Source organism: Limanda limanda, chromosome 7 (genome assembly GCF_963576545.1).
Source record: "Limanda limanda chromosome 7, fLimLim1.1, whole genome shotgun sequence".
Taxonomy (NCBI): domain Eukaryota; kingdom Metazoa; phylum Chordata; class Actinopteri; order Pleuronectiformes; family Pleuronectidae; genus Limanda; species Limanda limanda.
This window is the reverse complement of record NC_083642.1, coordinates 29982777-30003549: the sequence shown is the minus strand read 5'-3', so window position 1 is coordinate 30003549 and position 20773 is coordinate 29982777. Positions and strand designations below refer to the sequence as shown.

Here is a 20773-nt window from a genome sequence, read left to right as displayed (position 1 = left end):
ACATGGCCATGTACTCCGCCACTCAAATCAGCACCATCTCATCCTGAAGGTCTGCTTCTCTGGCTGAGTTGAGCCCCACATCTCTCAAACACAGCCAGAGACAAAGGAGTTGCTTTTCAACATCTTTATTTCTTTCAAATGGACCTAAAAACTTTAAAAAAACACTAGACATAAACTTGCAAGCAATTTCTGCTGGCATCTGGGCTTGGCAATTCAGCTCTGTACAGTCTCCTTCTTCATGAGTTCCTTGTTTTTGTAGCCTGGGTAACAGACGAACTTAGCCCCGCCCACAACATTTTTTGGTCGGGAAGTTCGGTCTGGGGTCGCTCCAATGGGGAGAAATTATGCTCCGAACAGAAGCTGTTCGGACCAATGACATTGTCAGGTCGGGCTTGAGACGATGATGGACAGATGATCAACCATAGATATGTGATCAGCAGTAACGTAATCAACTACGTCATCCAACAGCGCTTGGGTTGACTTTGTTTTCCACAAACATGCCTGCTGCTGGAGAGCTGAGATGTGTAGATGCTGGCATTGAGTCTGTTTTAGAAGACATCGATAGCGCATTAATTTTGAAAGAGGAACAGCGAAATGCGATCAAGGCATGGCGATGCAACTCGGCGTGCACGACGAGGTGGACATTATTTTTTCATCGATAAAACTATTGCATGTTCGATATGTGGCAGAAGGTTTCCCTGAACGCAGCACAGCGAGGATTAGCAGCTGTAGGTAGCAGCCCGGAGCTAGACTCCGCTGCTCAGCTTCATGTCCACAGACTGTCAGTCCACGGGAAGTGAACCCGGACAGACCCGGGTCTGGGTGAGGAGTTCCGAAAGTGAGGGCATGACAACAACCGGACTGAGAGGTCGAGAGCCGTCAAATCGAGCTAGCTCTCAGCGGCTAGCTGCTCTCTCATCGGGGCTTAGGAGTACAGCAATGCTTATTTACAAGTGTAACCATGGAACGGATTCCGTTTAACTGCCACAAGAGTTGTTCATCTTGTAATAAAGACCTCAATGAGGAAACACGCTGTGTTGTTTTTTTTTATGGTAAGAGAAAGTCTTGACTGTCTGACTTAGTAAATAACTCACAATGTCGCTAAACATACGTCACATACTACGTTGCTCTGATTGGTTGTAGGTCTATCCAATTGAGCAAAGAGGCATTATTTTTCCTGGTTCGGTTGAAACACGCCCCATAATCACAGCCCAATGGAGATGTCTCAGACTCATATTCTGACTAGAATTGAGTATGACAACGTCAGGCTATTGTTTTTGTCCTCACGTGTATCCTTCGATCTCTCCCATGTGTCCCTCCTCCCCCCCATCTCCTCTGGCTGCTCTGCTGCTGCCTTATGAATCCAGGTAGAGTTAATAGGCCAACTAATCTCGGCTGTGCCAATCAACTCTCCCTGGTTCACCTAGAGGTCGACTTCACAGTCGTTAGTAACTTTTAACATTGCTTTGATGGATTCTATATCCTGGCTGAAAGTATTCCGACCAACCATTACTATTAAAGTAATCACATAGCTGTTTAGCAACAGCTTTAAAAGAAAAAAAACTATAGTTAGCTGAAACCTTTGGATCAAGAGGTTTAATTGCTACTACTGCTCCCTTAATAGGCATATGTAGCCAGTTAACAAAGACATATTAATCTGATTTAATAATCTGGTTTGTGGCTCCTGTTGTCGTTGTTCTGCTGGCAAGACGTTTTGTCGAAGCAGCTTGTGCTGAGGTTGTTTGGCAGGCTCTAGCGTCGCTGCCTTTTGGAAGGTTTTAGCAGTCTGCATTGTGGTTTCAGGCTCTGGCTACACACGTAGGCCCAACTATTGTTCACAAATACTGGGTCCCAACCAGTGTTGCCACAGTTACTTTGAAAAAGTAATTTAGCTACTTTACAGATTACTTGATAAGTAATCTGAAGTTAGATTACAAGTTACTTTATTAGTTACATTCAGCAGGTGCTGACAACACCCCCGCCGCATCACCATAAAAAATGACAACCAGTTTTGCCAACACTCACTTTATAAGAAGTGCATTTTTAACAGTAATGTACACCACAACAATGTACAATGTATCTCCTGACATTTTAAGTTGAACTTAAAAACTATTTCCTGAAAAAATACATGTTTTTATAAAATTAAATGAAGACAGTCTTTCTTGACTTCACTTAACATAAATACTTGTTTTTATAAAAAATAAAATAATGACAGTCTTTCTTGAATTCACTTAACATAAATACTTCTTTTTTTTTATAAAAAAATAAAAAATAAAATAAAGACAGTCTTTCTTGACCTGACATATTTAACTGTTAACACTGTAATGGCAAAACTTACTATTTATGATCTACATTGTTTATAAATGTAACTATTAAATTCTTTTCAACTTGTTTTATGAACATGGTACCTGTTGTTCACAGCATTAGAGAAGCAATGAGTGGTTTTACAAAACAAAACAAGTGTATAACACCACATGTAGGCTGATATCATGTCTACATTTGTAACTTTGGCCTAATCTTATGTTGTAATCGCATGTTATGAGTGAAACAGTGGAGTGGGGCAAGTGGTCCGCACTAGTTCTGAGTCAGCTGCTAGGCGCCAGCTGAGGCGCACCGCCGGAGGGGGCCCCCCCGCGCAAAGGGAGGGTTCCCCCAGCGGGCGCCGTAGCTGAGGTGATCCGCGAGAAGGGCCCGACACACGTCCAGAGTCACCGCCTCCGACCGCCGTACCCGGTCCCCTCCAACGGCCCGCCTTCTTCACCGGCAACAGACACATCCCCGCGGTCCAAGAGAAAGAAGCTCCCGCACCAGCGATGCCGTGAGGTAAAAACAGCGAGGCCAATGATATCGGTGAAAGTCAAGATTATTACCGATGTGCCGATGTCAGTAAACTAGTGTGCAAACTTTTGCAAGCTGGGCCTGACGAAGGCTGGTTAGGGGCAGTTGGGGCCCCCCCGCCACCGCCGCCCTCAACTACACCACCATATATAGATTAGGGCTGGGCAAGTTAACTCGTTTTAATCGAGTTAACTCAATGATGAGTTAACTCGATTGTTTATCCGCCAATTATTTTCTTTTTTCCTGTTCTGCAGCAGTCAGCAACAGACTTTCACAAAATAAAAGCCTGACTTTCACAGTAAAGCAATAAATAATCAAACCTGAGTTAATGCGAGATAAAATAATTAATCGAGTTAACTCATCACTTGAGTTAACTCGATTGAAACGAGTTAACTTGCCCAGCTCTAATATAGATAGATAGATAGCATATTGTTATTGATAGGCCTGACATGTCAAGGTTAGGCTATTGTTAGGCCCATACAGACAATTATTATTACTTTTTTAACTATTTATTATTATTATTGTTATTATTATTATGATCAGTAGTAGTAAGCCTGTTAATAGGCTTTTAATATTAGCAGCTATGTGAGCCTGCATGCTTTCTTATTATAATTATCATCATTATCATCACCATCATTATATTATTATCATCATTATAATAATAAGTGTTATTGCTATCATAACGATGCTGTTATTATTATGGCCTCTTGTGATCTTTAAAAAAAAATCTTGCATGTCTGTCAATGTGAGACATGAGCCTGCTTTGCCTTGCAAAGGTCCTCAAATCTTGGGGCAATGTTCGACAAACATATCCTCAGGTCATGCTCGATCTGTGCGCGGTTAAGATATTTAGTTTTGAGCACAGTCTTGAAAAGCCTGCCTTGCACAAATAAGTTGACTCGAAAGGAGAATAATTTTTAAGGCTATGTCGCAAAGCTGAGGGTATTCGGGCATCATTGCTACCCAGAATGACAAAAGAGGGGAGGTGGTAAACAGATGCTTTAGTCTACTGTCACGCTTCAGCTCAATAAGTTGCTCTTGCATGTATATTGACAGCTCGTCTGCTGAGCAGAGAAATGGATCCCGAACCCAGGCGAATGAACGGTACTCCTCTTTGAAATAGGACCCAAACTGATTCTTCAGCGCTAAAAGGTGATCAGCAGCTGATTGGAGGAGAGAGGAGAAATCAGTGCCACATGCATCGGCAATGAAGTCTGCAAGGCTGGGAAACATGTCGCAGTTTCCAGAACTGATGCGACCATGCCAGAGAGCAATTTTTTGCGTGAAGGCATTCACTCTATCAGCGAGGAGCAGAACGTTAGATTCACGGCCTTGCAAAGACCGGTTAAGGCCATTCAGCCGGTCAAAAATATCCACCAAATAGGAGAGAGAGGCAAGCCACATGGCATCATCCAAGTGCTTTGCCAGATCTGTTTGACTTTCGGTCAAGAACAACTTTACCTCCTCTTGCAGCTCATACAGCCGTTGTAACACCCGCCCCTTGGAGAGCCAGCGAACTTCAGTGTGCAGCAACAGCTGTTGCAGAGGCCAATACACTTTCCCCAGCCCAAACCGCTATCTTGGATGAACGAGTCAAGGACATTAAAGATAGCCGAAGAGGCCGGCAAAACAGGATGTCCTCCTCAATTTCCTTTTCCCGCACATACCTAACGTAAGTGAGAAGCTGGGCCTGTCCAGCGATGTCAGTGGATTTGTCCAGCTGCAGTGCATAGTAAGGACTGATTTGAATGTAGTGTATTAATTGGTTCCTTGATATCACTAGACATTTCTGATATTCGGCGTGACACAGTGTCTTCTGACATAGGTATTGCGCTGAGTTTAGCAGCTGCACTCTCTCCTATCCTTATTCTACACATGTCTTGCGCGGCCGGCAAAATCAGTGTTTCGGCAATTGTGTGGGGTTTGTCAAGCTTAGCAATTCTATGAGCAACTACATACGATGCCTCCCGACACTGCTTGGAGACAGTGCTATGCTTGGAGATGGTGGTTTGTTGTTGCTGGAGGCCATCAGGTTTACATTTAAAGAAGTCCACAGGCTTCTCTTTCAAGTCAGGGTATTTGGTGTCGGGGTGCCTTTTTAATTTGCACGGCTTCATGCTGTCATTTGCCAGCACCTCGGCACACAAATCACACTGAGGACGTTGCTCAGTCTTTCCAGTGACGGTGAAACCAAACTGCAAAAGCTCTTGTCATATTTGCGAAGCTTTTGTTCTTCACAACTGGCGCATCGGTTGCCTGACTTTTACGAATCAGAAACGTGGGGGGGGGGGCACACGGGGGACACGGACACAAAAACTTAAAGGAATCATGATGTTAATGTGTTTCTTTTAATGATTTTGAACTGTACATTGGATTTCTAACCGCGCTGACAGGCTATTCTGTGATGCTCAGACGTCATGTGTTTGTCCAGTTTGTCCTTTCTGTAGGACTGGCAGGGAGACTCTATTAATGGTTTCCTCTCACAACTGCCTGTTTATGCTGTCTACATATTCGTCAGAACATTTCTAAAACCAAAAAGAAAACGGAAATAATCCCCTATTCATTCTCTATGAACTGTATTTTATCTATCTATCTGGCTATCTATTTATTTATTTATGCATGCATGTATATATGTAATGTACACCGCGTTCCACATTATTATGCAAATTGGATATAAGGGTCAAAAACATTCATTTTTTAGTTTTTGAATTAAACTCATGGATGGTATTGTGTCTCAGGGCTATTTGGATGATTGAAATCAATCTCAGACACCTGTGATAATTAGTTTGCCAGGTGAGCCCAATCAAAGGAAATCTACTTAAGAAGGATGTTCCACATTATTAAGCAAGCTACATGTTTCAGGCAAAATAGGGAAGAAGAAGGATCTCTGCTGCTGAAAAGCAGCAAATAGTGCAATACCTTGGTCAAGGTATCACAACATTGGATATTTCCAAAAGAATTGCGCGTGATCATCGGACGGTGAAGAAATTTGTCACTGATTCACAGCACAAGCGGGTTCGTTCAGACAAAGGCAAAATAAGGAAGATTTCTGCCAAACAAATGCGTAGGGTTAGGAGGGCAGCCACTAAAATGCCATTGAATAGCAGCAAACAGGTGTTTGAAGCCGCTGGTGCCTCTGGAGTCTTGCAAACTTCAAGATGAAGGATGCTCAAGAGGTTTGCAAGTGTCCTTAAACCTGTTATTCGTTCCTCTAAACCAAGCTCACAAGCAAAAAAGGTTGCAGTGGGCTCAGGACTACATAAAGACTAAGTTCCAAACTGTTTTGTTTACGGATGAGTGCCGTGCCACCCTTGATGGTCCTGATGGATGGAGTAGAGGATGGTTGGTGAATGGCCACCCTGTCCCAACATGGCTGAGACGTCAACAAGGAGGTGGCAGAGTCATGTTTTGGGCCGGAATCATGGGGAGAGAGCTGGTCGGCCCCTTCAGGGTCCCTGACGGTGTGAAAATGACCCCGGCAAAGTACGTAGAGTTTCTGACTGACCACTTTCGTCCGTGGTACAAAAAGAAGAACCGTGCCTTCCAAAGCAAAATCATATTCATGCATGACAATGCACCATCTCATGCTGCAAAGAATACCTCTGGGGCATTGGCTGCTATGGGCATAAAAGGAGAGAAACTCATGGTGTGGCCCCCATCTTCCCCTGACCTTAACCCTATTGAGAACCTTTGGAGCATCATCAAGCAAAATATCTATGTGGGTGTAAGGCAGTTCACATCCAAGCAGGTGCTCTGGGAGTCTATTATGGCATCCTGCAAAGACATTAAAGCAGAAACTATCAAAGAACTCACAAGTTCAATGGATGCAAGAATTGTGAAGGTGATATCAAAGAAGGGGTCCTATGTTGACATGTAACTTGACCTGTTAAGATGTTTTTGATTAAAACCTTTTTTTGATTTCAGTAAATATGACCTCTTAATGCTGCAAATTCAACAAATGACAATTTGTAGTTCTTTACAACCTATAAAATATCTTGAAACTCAGAGACTCTGCATAATAATTTGGAACACTGCATTTTGAGTTTTTTACTTTTGAAAAAAATACTGTTATCATTGGGAGGTTTGTTCAATAAAATTTGAATTATACTCTAACAGTTGATGACTTGAAAAATATACTGACTGGCTGTGCATAACTATTTAGGAAAATCTGAGCAAAGTGTAATCTGCATAATAATGTGGAACGCGTTGTATGTATTTACTGACTTCCATACATAACCTGGACTGCCAGAATCCAGAAACATTTTTGGATCCGGTACTTATATTTATCGCGTCTACACGAGGCCCTGTTACGAAAACACGGAAACGCTGGAGCGGAGTGGTTGCAATCGCTGTAAAAACGTCATGGAGCATAAGCATAAAGTGAAAGAAGACAAAAGTCGAGATCCTACTAGCAATCTTCCCATAACGACTTCTCTACCACCTGAAATCACTGTTACCACAGCAATCAAACAGGACTAGTTAGAATAGAGCACTTCGCCATAACCCTTGTTTGTGTTAAGTTACCGTTTTGAAATTTTGGTCTATAATAAAAATCTTTTCACGCCAGATTTGTCGGTTTTGAACAATGGTCCGATGAAAAATAGATTAAACAGTGATAGATTAAAGTGTTGCTTGGTAATGTCATCCCTTTCCTAACCAGCTTCTTAACAACATCGATTTGGTTTATGTTGTTGCTATTAGGAAGTGACGCAGCGGGGTTAATAAGGGTTCGGGCTGAGGTTCATGGTTCATGGTTAAATACAACAAGCGGAGAATGCAAAATCGCGGGCTGACCGGCACTGAGAAATGCGCATCCCGTGTTAACAGCCAGGCGCCTGCGCGCTGGAGAATTGCACAGCGCGGCGCTTCGGCGTCCGGTGTAATACTTACCAAGATCAGTCTTGTACAACCAGGGGGAGTATTTCCCCTCTGACTGCCAAGCTGGGTCAAAACCTGTCAATCGGTGGTGACTGAACAGATACTTGTCTGGGGCAGGGCGTGCAGCACTCATGCTCTTCTCTGAACTCGGACCCGGAGTAGCTTGGCTGCTACTCGCAGGAGAGTGGCTGTTACCATCATCCACCTGGGAGCGTTTAAAAAACGCGGTTATTTTTAACTGCTTCTCAGGTGGTTGATGCGACATGTTTTCTGATGGATGCTCTCTGTCCGCTGGTGGGAGATTGCTCATCTGTGTGTGCGCGCATCTGGATGGAACTCCTCCGTGCGCGATACAGAGAAGAAATCTAACCGCGCGACCATGTCGAGACAGAAATGCATTTTATAGGAAATGTAACCTTAAAATGATTTATGTTGAGATCTGGCGCTATAGATATAGCCCCCACTTTTCTAAAGCGCGACTGTCGCAAATCTATCCCAGTATCACTGACAAATGCGACAAATGTCATGCCTCATCCTGCAATTTAACCCATATGTTCTACTCTTGTCCGCTACTCTCTTGCTTTTGGCTGAACTATTTTGACACCATGTCAAAAATACTTTCAGTGATTATAAAAGTCTCCCCCCCATGTTGCCATATTCGGGCTCCCAGAGAACCATAACCGGTTTACCTCTACTCAATTAGACATTTTAGCTTTCACTTCCTTACTGGCAAGACGCCTCCTTCTTCACCACTGGAAGTCGACTAAAGCTCCCTCCAGTACTCAGTGGCTCAACGACATCATGTCTTTTCTAAAGCTGGAAAAGATCAGATATTCAGTGAAAGGTAGCTCTAACAAATTTTATAGTAAGTGGCTTCCCTTTCTTCCACTCTCTCCAGTCCCTGTCCCCTGATTGACGGACCCCCCCTCTCTCTCTTTTCTCTCTTTCTTCTTCCTTTTCATTCATTTATTCATTTTTTTTTTTCCTTTTAATTTGTTTATATTGTGCAGCTTTAATACTTAATTGTTACTTAATAGAATTTTCAGTTATCTATCTATCATTATTGTTGTTGTTTTCATTGAGTTGTGTAATGTGTTGTTCACTGGACCATGTTCATGTGGTCCATAAAATAAGAAAAACATTCTAGGAGGAAGACTGTATATACTATTCTTGATCCATCAAGATGCGCAGTGTTTTTTTGTGGTGTGAATGTCTCTGTGTATTGCTGATTGTCGTGCTGAGATTTTGTGATACCCAATGTAAATTTGACATTGATTCCTGAACTACTGTGCCTAACCTCTTAATAAAAATATTTTAAAAAAAAACTCTGTTAGTGAACACATCGCTAACCCAGGGCAGGGGTCGACAACCCTCGTCTCTGGAGCCGCATACGGCTCTTCAGCCCCTCTGCAGAGGCTCCCAGTACAGTGTTCTGCATGTCGAGCATATTTTGTGAGAACGGTGAACTTAACGAATGAGTTTGCATATGATGAAAGTGAATATGAGTGAACGTCACGTTAATTTTTTAAATCATCATAGTATCAGGCCATCATGAGGGGGCGAATGTGTGTGTGTGTGTGTGCTCCCAGACAGCGCACACACCGTTCCCGGGGCTCCGGCCCCCGCCCCCGCTCAATTGCTCAGAGACACAGTGAGATCAAAGCTCGTTCACGTGAAACAGCCGGTCGCTGGCTTACCGGCTGCTTCTCAACAGTGGAAACAGTGAAAACACAGAGTTTCTCTGGTCACAGCTGCTCAGAGATCAGCGCTGCAGCTTCTTGTTAAGAGCAGAAGATGCTGTTGGTTTGTACCGAGCATCAGTTTCTGTGTCCTCCTCCAGTCTGACCTACTCTCACTTTCTGTTTTAATATTTCATAAACTAAAATATATATTTTTAAGCTATTAAGCTGCAGCTATATGTTTTTATTCATTTCAAAATAGGGTACTTCTTTTTTTATGCATTTCCCACATATATTGGGAGGACTCAAATAGGCCTGCGTAGTTCTGTGTTTAATTTCTTTCAAAGTAGGCCTTCACATGCCAATGTATTTTGTTCTCTTCATACTAGTTTGGTGTTTTACTTTGTTGTAACAGGTAAATAAAGCAATAACATTTCAACAGTTTTCTTTATTGTCGTTCTATAATTTCATGAATGCAACAAACTATAGTTTTAATATACTGTATATACTATAACTATATATAAAACTCTATAAGCTGTGTAATCAAATATGTGTTGCGGCTCCAGACAAATTTGACTTGGGGGAAGAGGGGGCAAAATGGCTCTTTTGATTGTAAAGGTAGCCGACCCCTGCCCCAGGGGAAGTCTCAACATGATGCTGCATGAGTGTTGTGCGTCCTGGCAAGGGGGAGAACACGTCAGCAAAATGCTGCTGCAACATGGCCATATCCGCTCTCTGGGCTGGGGAGAGATGGTTATCACAAGGGATTAAGGCCGGATTGATGGAATTTGGCACCTCAGGCCCCGACTCATCTCTTTCACTTACCAGCGACCCAGGCTCTGCCTCTCTCCATGCTTTCAGGAGGTTGAGGTGGTATATCTGTGTGGCTCAGGCCCTATCAGACTGCACAACCTCATAATCGACCTCTACCACTTGCTGTGTGACCACAAACGGCCCTTGCCACCTAGAGTAATTTAGAGGTAGAAGAGGGAACAAATACAAGTACTTTTTCTTCTAGCCCCTCTATTGTACAGGCGCTGTTGACGTGCCTTGGCCTGGAGCAAATTCTCAAGTGATAACTAGTGTTTGGAGTTGTGTTGCAGGTCCAGGACGTACTGAATTCCGTTGGTACTGGGACCTTCCTCACAGTTTTCTCTTGGTATGTCCAGTACGCCCCATGGGTTTCTGCCAAATAGCAACTCTAAGGGAGAAAATCCAGTAGAGGCCTGGGGCACCTCCCGCACTGCAAACAACAGAGGGGCAAGCCATTAATCACAATTATGTTTGTTCGTATGTTAATTCGGAAAAACTGAAACGCGCTTTCAACTTATGAAGAAATGGCATTCATCAATATAACAACACAGATGTGATTAATTCTGCTATTTAAGAATGCAAACTTAATCTGATTTAGAGTTTCTTAGAAAACTTCTTAGGAACAAATTTAAGAAAATTCTTCAGAAGATATTGCTAAGTGAAGTCCATTGTCTTCTGAGCTTGCTTGTAGATGGCAAGACCATGGTTCACACAACCAATGATAGGAACAAGCTTGTCTTTGCAACAGGGGAGCTGGGAGAGATTCTCCACAAATTTGTCACATACATATGTCAATGCCCTGATATCACAACCCATCACGCTGTAAGCTGTAGCAGTGCCTATATTCATCAAATATTTGATGGCCATGAATGTTACTATAAGTACCATAAAGAAAACACTCACCTGAAGGCTGTGTGGTTCTTGGCTCTCTAAAGGGACCTGTCCTTGCTCTTTGAAGGCTCATCTTTCCCAGTGAACACTAAAGCTGCTTTGAGACATGAAATGAACTCTGCAAATACTCAGTATTTTCTCCGGAGGAGGTGCATGTCTGAACGCATATGTCATGAGATTTGGCTGATAATGCTTCTAACGCGCAATATCTCCTGGGAAAAAAATGGTGACACACACGTAGAAGACAACGACAAAGTTTAGCTAGCTTGTCTTTGTCCGACACCGGTGTCTGTGTTCTAAAGAAAATCATGTGATCTTCACTGACTAGTTAATATGTCGCTTCCTGCAGCTGGCTGCTGCACCTGGCTGCACCACCCTCACCTGAATTTTGCAGAGGTTTTGATGTTGTTCAGAACACATCTGTGCAGAGAAGCCCCCGCTGCATTGTGCATATGTGAAAGGCACACTCAAGAGCAAATTTTCCGGATTCTACCCACAAGTCATGTCGGAAAACGTGCCATACAGATGAAGTATTTTGGAACAGTTGTCAGGCCCATTGGATTTTGCCAGTTCACTATTGTTCACAATCAGGCGATCCAAATATGAATCTGACTCTTGTGAATTTAAATGTGGTTTCACAAGGTGACTGTTGAGACTCTACTGAGTGTTCTAGTTTTCCTCATTTACAAGGAATGGTTTGAAGTTACTCTGCTTCCTTGTTGCAAGTTCACCTTTGATATATTGATGGGAGAAGCCACTACGAGCTCTCCTGAGCCTTGACTCTGTCAGCATTGTATAAATCAGTTATTTTTTGGCATTATCTTAAATTTCCTCAAGTTGTGGAAAATTGAAAAATATTAAGTGGAAGTTGTTATTAACCAATCATGTTAAAATCATGCAAAGAAACAGCAGTCAATTAATTTGACCACCTCCTACTATATTCTTGGTTGTTATGGTTTCTATGGTGCTAAAGCTACACAGTAAATGGGTGCATTTGTCTCTGTCTGGTGATTAGTTCAAAAGTCAGGTCGATAGCCAAGCCACCAAACAGACCTATTTTTTTACAAAGTTTCAAGCTTGGAACATCAAAATTTGCTTACTTCTATCATGAATATTGAAAAACTTAAAATAGAATAAAGGGGGGTTAGTTGATGTTGTATGGTTGCTAGATGCTACTAACACATATAATCCATACTGATGCCAAGATAATACTGTCTGCCCAGTCCCAACCTCTCTGCGCTCAATTGTAAGGTAATTACTGTTATTGCGAACTCAATAGCACAGGCCTTCTAATTCACTGTTGTTTCTGATTCTTTTCAGGCTCCTGGAGAGACAAAGGAAAGGACAAAGGAACCCATCTCAAAATGGGGCAATGTGGATTAAGGTGTTCCCGTTCCTTGTGAACTACGAAAAGGAAGCAACCACGAGGACGAAGGAACTGATAGCAGACGGAGGAGGTGGCAGGGAGGTGGTGGACTTGGTGTTTGAAGAGAAGGTGGTATGGGTGGGGGGACATTCAGAATGGCCCATGGAAATGAGAGCAGTGAAGGGCCTCCTGGGCCAATGGCAGCAGTGGTAGCTACTGCAGGAGGTATGGTAGCAGAGAGTCCTTCTTCTGCTGTGTCTACCTATATCAAACTGGTGCTACTGGGGCTGATCATCTGCATTAGCCTGGTGGGGAACCTGGTGGTATCTCTGTTAGTACTGCGGGACCGGGCCCTGCACAAAGCACCGTATTATTTCCTGCTGGACCTGTGCCTGGCAGACACTATTCGCTCAGCCATCTGCTTCCCTTTTGTTCTGGTGTCAATAAAGAACGGCTCAGCCTGGACCTACAGTGTTCTAAGCTGCAAGGTAGTGGCCTTCATGGCAGTCCTCTTCTGTTTCCATGCTGCCTTCATGCTGTTCTGCATCAGCGTAACACGCTACATGGCTATTGCACACCACCGCTTTTACTCCAAGCGAATGACATTCTGGACATGTGTGGCAGTGGTGTGTATGGTATGGACACTGTCTGTGGCAATGGCATTCCCACCAGTTTTTGACGTGGGTACCTACAAGTTCATTCGCGAGGAGGACCAGTGCATCTTTGAGCATCGCTATTTCAAGGCTAATGATACACTCGGCTTCATGTTAATGCTGGCTGTTCTCATTCTAGCCACACATGTTGTCTACATGAAGTTACTTCTCTTTGAATACAAGCACCGCAAAATGAAACCAGTCCAGATGGTGCCAGCCATCAGTCAGAACTGGACCTTTCACGGACCAGGGGCTACTGGTCAAGCGGCAGCCAACTGGATTGCAGGCTTTGGCAGGGGCCCGATGCCGCCAACTTTGCTTGGAATCCGACAGAACTTGCACAACCAGAACCGGCGCCTATTGGGCATGGATGAGTTCAAAGCAGAGAAGCAGCTTGGCAGGATGTTTTATGTGATCACCCTTCTGTTCCTGGTTCTGTGGTCTCCTTACATAGTGGCTTGCTATTGGAGAGTGTTTGTCAAGGCTTGCACAATACCGCACAGGTACCTCTCCACAACCGTGTGGATGAGCTTCGCTCAAGCTGGGGTCAACCCTATTGTCTGTTTCTTCCTTAACAAAGACTTGAAGATAGGGCTCCTTTCCCATCTACCAGCCTGCTGCAGGACTAAACCTCATCTGCCACGAGAGCCTTATTGTGTCATTTAAGTAGAGATGATGATCTAAACATGGAGAAAAACCAAGGGCCAACCAAAATATGTGTTATGGGAGTGTTCACTGTAGTAATTGATTAAATGCAAGCTACATTTACAGAGTTGTTGGTAACTGGTGAGTGCAATGGGAAAAACACTGGAATGTGAAGCATGCATTTCCATCTACCAAAATCCTTTTCACTCAAAATAAGTACATATGTGGAGTAAGACGTTGACTTTTGATAAGGAGAAAAATTCTTTTAATAGCTAAATAATGCAAATAATAATGCAGTCATTGTGGAAACCAAGCCAGACAAATAACTATCAACAAATTACATATGCTGCTTCATAAAGAACATAAAAAACATGTTGATTGATGATTGACAAGGATGTTTGTTGTTTTGGTCACATGAGACAACTAAAGATTTGAACCGGGATGCTGCCATTAATGTTAAGCCCAAACTGCACCTTTTTAATTAGTATTTAATTTTTAGTAGTTGAAAACATGACTTAAAAATTGAATTGCTGTAAGTTGAAGGTTTTGATTTTCAGAGGCAATGCTCAATCCAAAGGGTCTGTCCAGTTATCTACCCATGTAGACACACAAAGAATTAAGCTTAAGTTTTTATAATCACTTATCTTAACATACAAAGTCAGTTTTGAAATGTTGAAATACATTATGTCACATTTTGGCTTTGAAATCGGATGAGTTGAATTTGAGACAGGAAACAAAAGCAGAATCAAAAAGTCTATTTCTGAATACTGGGTCTTTTGATTCAGGGAGCAGTTTGATTAAAACTTATCTTATGTTTGTAATCAAATAAAAGTACATCTATAAATGCCTGTCCCTCAATTAAGAAGTCACTATTCTACAATATTACTATTTCTTTTGTATGCAAACACATCAGCGCCAGGGACTGAGTATGGAGCGGAGCACCAGCTTTTCTGACTGATGATATATTTACTTTTATCTCATGTGTGTTTACTGTGTACTACTACGACTTTACCTGACTCTACAGACAACTGCAGGAACTCCAGTATTTATAGTACGTAAGATTTTTATTATGTGCGTCACTTGAAGATAAGAGATAAAACCTGATCAGCTGAGTTAATAGTAAGTTAGTAGAGTTTTCACTAACACAACTTGTTATAACATATGATTTGAAACTGAACTCAGTGCCCAGTTGCATTAAATGTTTCTTGTTACATTTTTCATAACTGCTTCTTGAATTTACATAAGGTGCAAGAAAATCTCCCTACCAGCCCTAACTAAGACTGAGGATGTGTTGGAAATCTCTTAGGCTATCTAGTGCACTTCATGTGCTTAATCCTAATGTCCAAATATTTATAATATTTAAGTGCATAATGTATGTTATTCACTTAAAAACTAAATCCCACAGTAGAACTAAAGCTTTCACATGGTCATGCTATCAGCTAATCATAAACTAGTTTTTTGTTAAAAGTCCAATAATCCAGTAACTGCAGTTCACTCTGCAGCCTGCTGAAATTATGCCAACATTTGGACCTGATGTGCTGACGTCTAATCGGCATGTGGGAATGATGTCTCAGTCTTATCTCTCAGCCACCATTACTTTCTAAGCCTATTAAAAGCATAACATTAACGTGTCAATATATATATATATATATATATATCGACACACAATATATATATATACATTATATACCTGTATGTGTTGATTTTAACTTAACATTAAATGAATAATTTTGTTACCAACTTTATCTTTATGTACAAACAGCAAAAAATGTATCTGAAGTCTGTAAGCAGTAGAGGAATGTATAAATGTATGAATCAGGAGGTAATAATATAACTATGGGTCCTACTTAAATGTAGGTTCAGTGGAGAAATAGCAGAGAGCAAAATGGAGTAACAATTGCAAAAAGAGGACAATAGAAAAGAATCATAACAGCGATTAAAGGTTCAGTGTGTAGAATTTAGTGGTGAAGTTGTATGTTGCAGCTGAATACCCCTCACCTCACCCTCCCCTTTCTTAATATGAAAGAGAACCTGTGGTAGCCTTCAGTTGTCATAAAAACTAAAGATGTTTAGTTTGTCCAGTTTGGGATACTGAAAGAAATATAAAGGGCCCTTTCTGAGGTAAAGAAAAAAACAATTCATCTAATTTAAATGATTACATACCAGTGAAAACATCACTAGGATTATTTTGTCTTCAATTTCTGCCAATAGATCCCTTTCATCTAAATCGTACACACTGGACCTTTAAGTATAGTAATGTTAACAGTGTCAACTTTGTTGTTTTCTAAAATGTTATATTCATTTCTCCATTCCTCTTAATCCTTTGTTCCTCAAAGACTTGTTTTCCTCCACTATACCAACATAGAAAATGAAGTGGTCATTATGTATGACTGAAGCCTTTTCAGACATGACCTGTGGAGGAACTCCAGATAACTGGGTCCGCACTTTTTCCACAGTTAGCGTTTCTCTGCAGAAATGTGTTCACAACAAACAACTCTCCAAGGATCCAGGGGAGGGGAGGTGCAGCAGGCAGAGGCATGATGCAACATATTAATTCCGCTGCAGAGATAACATGATTTTGTTTACAGCACATCAACATTAGCAGCGGCTCTTCGTCTATGTCTTCTCCATGTACGGTTCAGCTTTTTTTCCATCCTTCTGACTTTCTGCTGACTTTTTACCAGGGAGTCAGGCAGAGAGAGTCCACAGAAAGTCTGGAGGCTCTCACTCCAACTTGCGTTCACAAATACATCTCCTCCGGAGCAAGTGCAAAGGATCTCTGGAGTTCAGTACCGGTACATGTCTGAAAGCAGCTTAAGTGAACGAACGAAGGAGTGATTTCTAACAGTCCAGCGGTTTTAAATCTAGAACACTGTGATTACGTGATTGATGAGGAAAGGTAAAACATTGCAAAGTATGACACAGATATGACAAAGCCCTTAGGAGTTTGTTTCCAGTTACCAACAAACCTACAAACTACATTTTTATTGTATATATTTTTTAAAGGACAAATCATAAGTCACACGTGGAAAATAATTCCTTGAGAAAAGTGAAGAGGGACTATGTAACTGGGCACTGAATATGGTCTAGCTCTGCAATCTCTTGTTTAGGAACAGTCACTCTCAATGTCACATTACCTCCTGTCTGCAGCATGTCCTGTCCACTTAGAGTGTAGCTGTCTGGATTTTCTCCATATTTCAACAGCCCCCCAGGAGAGGTTTCACACACCATAGTGTTACTCTGTAAAACCAGATTGAAGCACTCACAGCAGCTTCCTGGTGTGAGGTGATAGAAGCTAATTTCACTCCCTTTCAGGATCAAAATTACTGAATCCAACTGTCTTATCTAGGATGTTTTTCCTTTTTAGGTAAAAAGTCAAAACTTCAACTATGTCAAACTGGTAAGATAAAACATATCCAAAACTTGAATCACTCAAAAAGTTGTGAGGTTAAAAATACAGTTCAGTTCAAATCAGAAAATCCATGATGGCTGAAATTGGATAACCTGGAGTCAACTTGATGTTAAGATCATACAGTGGAGCTGATTCATATCATCAATGCTGAAGGGATGATGATGCATTAGCAGACATACCTACTGCTTTATTTTTGCACATATGTACTTCAATTAATTAACTGTGCTTCTTCCTTGTTCCTCTATAAAAAATATTTGTAACCTAAGGGAATGGGGGAGAGACTGTAATTTGTCTGTGAATGTTTGAAACCATGACAGTCCCTAGACCGGAAGGGAAAGTGTGTTTTGGGAATATTCCTGCCCCTTTGTCTCTCATGGTATTTCTGACACAGAGATTCGCTTGTGTTATTTAAGTTTTTAATTATGGCCTTACTCCATAAAAACGTCAGACCAATGCAACAAAGAGTAGAGAAATGTCTCTTCTGTATGTACAGAAGTCATTCAAAAAGAGGAGACTACACTGTGAACACTACTTCTGTGGTGCCGTACAGTTGATGGGAAAGAACATTGACAGGCGTATAAGTGACTATTTTCTATCGCAGCTCGATGATGTGAGTGCTCTGCATTATTTTGGAATTGTTTTCAGTCCTGATTTCATACTGGGGAGTGAAGGGGAAATGACTTTTTGAAGTCGTCTCAGGCAGATTCTCTTTTTTGGGTTTACTGTGACTTCTGTACCATTTAGTGTGTATTATATATATTGACAGCAAACTAACTTTGAATTGCTACAGGAGAGAGAGATATTACAAATTTTTACAAATGCCCCCTCACGTTGACCCCTTTCCTCATACAAACTGCATACTGAATGTGTTCTCAAAATAATAAAGAGGTTTACTATAGGTCCCTTTACTATAGGTCCCTTAAAAAAAAATAACAATTATGTATCGGGTTATTATGAATTGGATTTTTTGTACATATTTAGGGACCATGAAGGTTATAAAGCTTGCGATAAAGCATCCAGACAAACCAAATATGATTGCATACCCTGGCATCTTTCTGAATGTTTAATTATTAAATTATGTCAAACTACAATCGTCATAATGATAAATAATCGAAAATTCTACATACAGCAGTTTCAGTTTCACATCAGGTCAGCAGGATAACCTAATCATCTTGGTTCTTTTTCATCAGCCCTGTGATTGATAACAACACTGAAGCTGAACACAGTGACCTCACTAAGACTGATGATCAGACAGGTTGGAAATAAACCAAATGTATCTGGAGGAGAAAAAAGTCAAACAGTAAAATAGTGCAAGAAACGCTTTACAAGTGGTATCCCTTTGACCTTCAAACAAAGTGGTTCTGGTAATCTGAATTAATAAAGAAGTTAAGGAAATCTGAATAAAACTGGTTTAGGTCATCTGAATAATCTGTTGGTTTCTACTCCACTGTCTGATCATCCGCTCGTGTTTCTTTTGGTCAAACTTTGATTGTAGTCATGTTGTTATGTTCCCAGATCTGAAGAAACCAACAGACATGACTGCTCAAATTACAAATAAAAAAAAATAAAGTTATAATGAAGTGCAACGATCTTTAAATGTTTGCCTACTGTGTCAGAGATGCATGAGTTGAATTTATCACCAGCAGCAATCGTCAGTTTATAGTAAAAACTTCTGCTTGATGCTTCATCACAAAGTAGCTGGGTGACTTCTTACTTCTAAGCTAGTGTGGAGCTCCTAAAGTCCCAAAAGGATGGCATTTCCTTGTCGGGGATGAGAAAATACAATCATATCTATGCTCAAGATCAAAGGACATATCTCTCAGGACGTAAAGAAAAATGCTTCATTTTGAAACCTAAAAATGATCACCCGTTTTTAGGTCAATGATGGCTGAGGATCTAAACTTTGTTGATTACAGGAACTAAACACAATATTTGTAATGACACAGGAGGTTTTCTGTTCCGTTTGCAGGTGGGACTGGCCCCAGCAGTAGATGAGCCAGATGTCAATCTGTGAATATCCAAATGAACACTGGTTGTTCTGCTGTTTATCACATCATTAACTCATGCCAATGATCTAAAGACAAAATAATTGTCTCAGTTCTTCCTGCAGTCAGCCATAAAATACCACAAGGTTTCCACTGGAAATCATAGAGGCACAAGTGGTTGAGCCGCCTATTACGCATGTATTGGGCGATATAAGATTTTTGTAATGAAAATAAATTTCATTTGAAATTACACGAATATTACTATGATTACCTGTGTCAGCTTCTCCCTACGTTTCCTTCGCATTCAATTCTAAGTTATATTTTGAGGACATTTATAATATATATTTAACATTGTGTTTTGGAGGCTGGCTGACTGATGATGTTTTTATGGTTAACTCATTCTTCAACAGAAAGCACTCTGCAATTTTGTGTATGTTATTTATTCCCATATTTATAGTTTCTAATCTTGATGACCACTCAAAGCTCTTTACAGGAGTTTATTACCATTCAAACACATTCCTACAGTGCATCAATGGGCATGAGTAGTGAGGAAACAATTTTCCCATCACCATCAGATAGCACAATTCGGTCAGGGAATAAAAGCCATGAGTGATCCAGATTGTTGAGGCGAGTCCGCATCGTCTCCGTTACGAAGTCACACGTGCCTCTCCTCAAATGCGCGTGTCCTGCTTCCATGGAGAACAGGTCCGCCGCACAGATACTGCAGGTAGTTTTTCTCGGGCCATGTTAAGAGTGAAGTTCTCCCGAACTTTTTACTTCCTGGTGCGCGACTGCGCGCGGCAGCGGACGCCGACATTGGTCCATGTTTTGTCGCTATTGCACATTGCACATGCGCGACTTTCAGAGAAAGGAAGGGAGCGAGATGGCTCACTCCTCAGCTGCTTTCATCAGCACCTCCGGTAAAACAACGTTAAGTTCCGCTGCGCGGCACGAGAAACACGCGCTATGACGTCACCAACGATTCATCGACGAGTAAATTCGTCGGCGACTATTTTGGTCATCGATTTTTGTCGACAACGTCGACTAATCGTTGCACCCCTACTGTACATATCAAGAAAACAGTCATTCATAAAATTATAATAAATATTTATTAATCACAATATGGAGAGAACAGATAAAACTGACTTTTAAGAGCATTTCATCTGCCTAATAATTCCAGAAATCTGTCTGTCACTATCTTTGTTCCGCACCTTTTGGTTTCTCCAGCTAATCTTTATTTTCAATGGCTTAAACACTAAAGGTAACTTTTAAAGTTTGAGACAGCTGCAACCAGCATTAAAAAGGCCAAGTAAACAGCCCATTCCAAACAGGCACTAAACAAGTTGTATTATAATGGGAAGAATTAAACGTCAATCATTTCGAGTATTATATTAGCTATATCTTTTCTGAATGAACACAGTGGAAACATGTGGTGCATATATTAAAAGTGAGGATCAATAAAACAGTGATCTTAAGTAAAATGTAGTAAGAGTACAACAATGGAAAACAAGACAGCATCAGTTATCTTCATAACCATTTATTTACATTGTATTTGTTCTCTATTTCTAAGAAACTAATAAAAATAAGTACTAATACCTAAAATGTTTAAATAT

The 20773-nt window shown here is 41.2% G+C and overlaps 1 protein-coding gene across 1 annotated transcript; it reads left to right on the top strand.

Annotated features, from left to right (window-relative positions):
- The first annotated feature begins 12599 nt into the window (after positions 1–12599).
- gpr173 (G protein-coupled receptor 173) lies at positions 12600–13784 on the top strand. Its single transcript, XM_061075422.1, has one exon. The coding sequence runs from the start codon at positions 12600–12602 to the stop codon at positions 13782–13784; it is 1185 nt and encodes a 394-aa protein (XP_060931405.1).
- The last annotated feature ends 6989 nt before the right edge of the window (positions 13785–20773 follow it).

What these genes read in the sequence shown, in the direction of transcription:
- gpr173 (XM_061075422.1), top strand. Translation starts at nt 12,600, where the DNA reads ATGGGTGGGGGGACATTCAGAATGGCCCATGGAAATGAGAGCAGTGAA.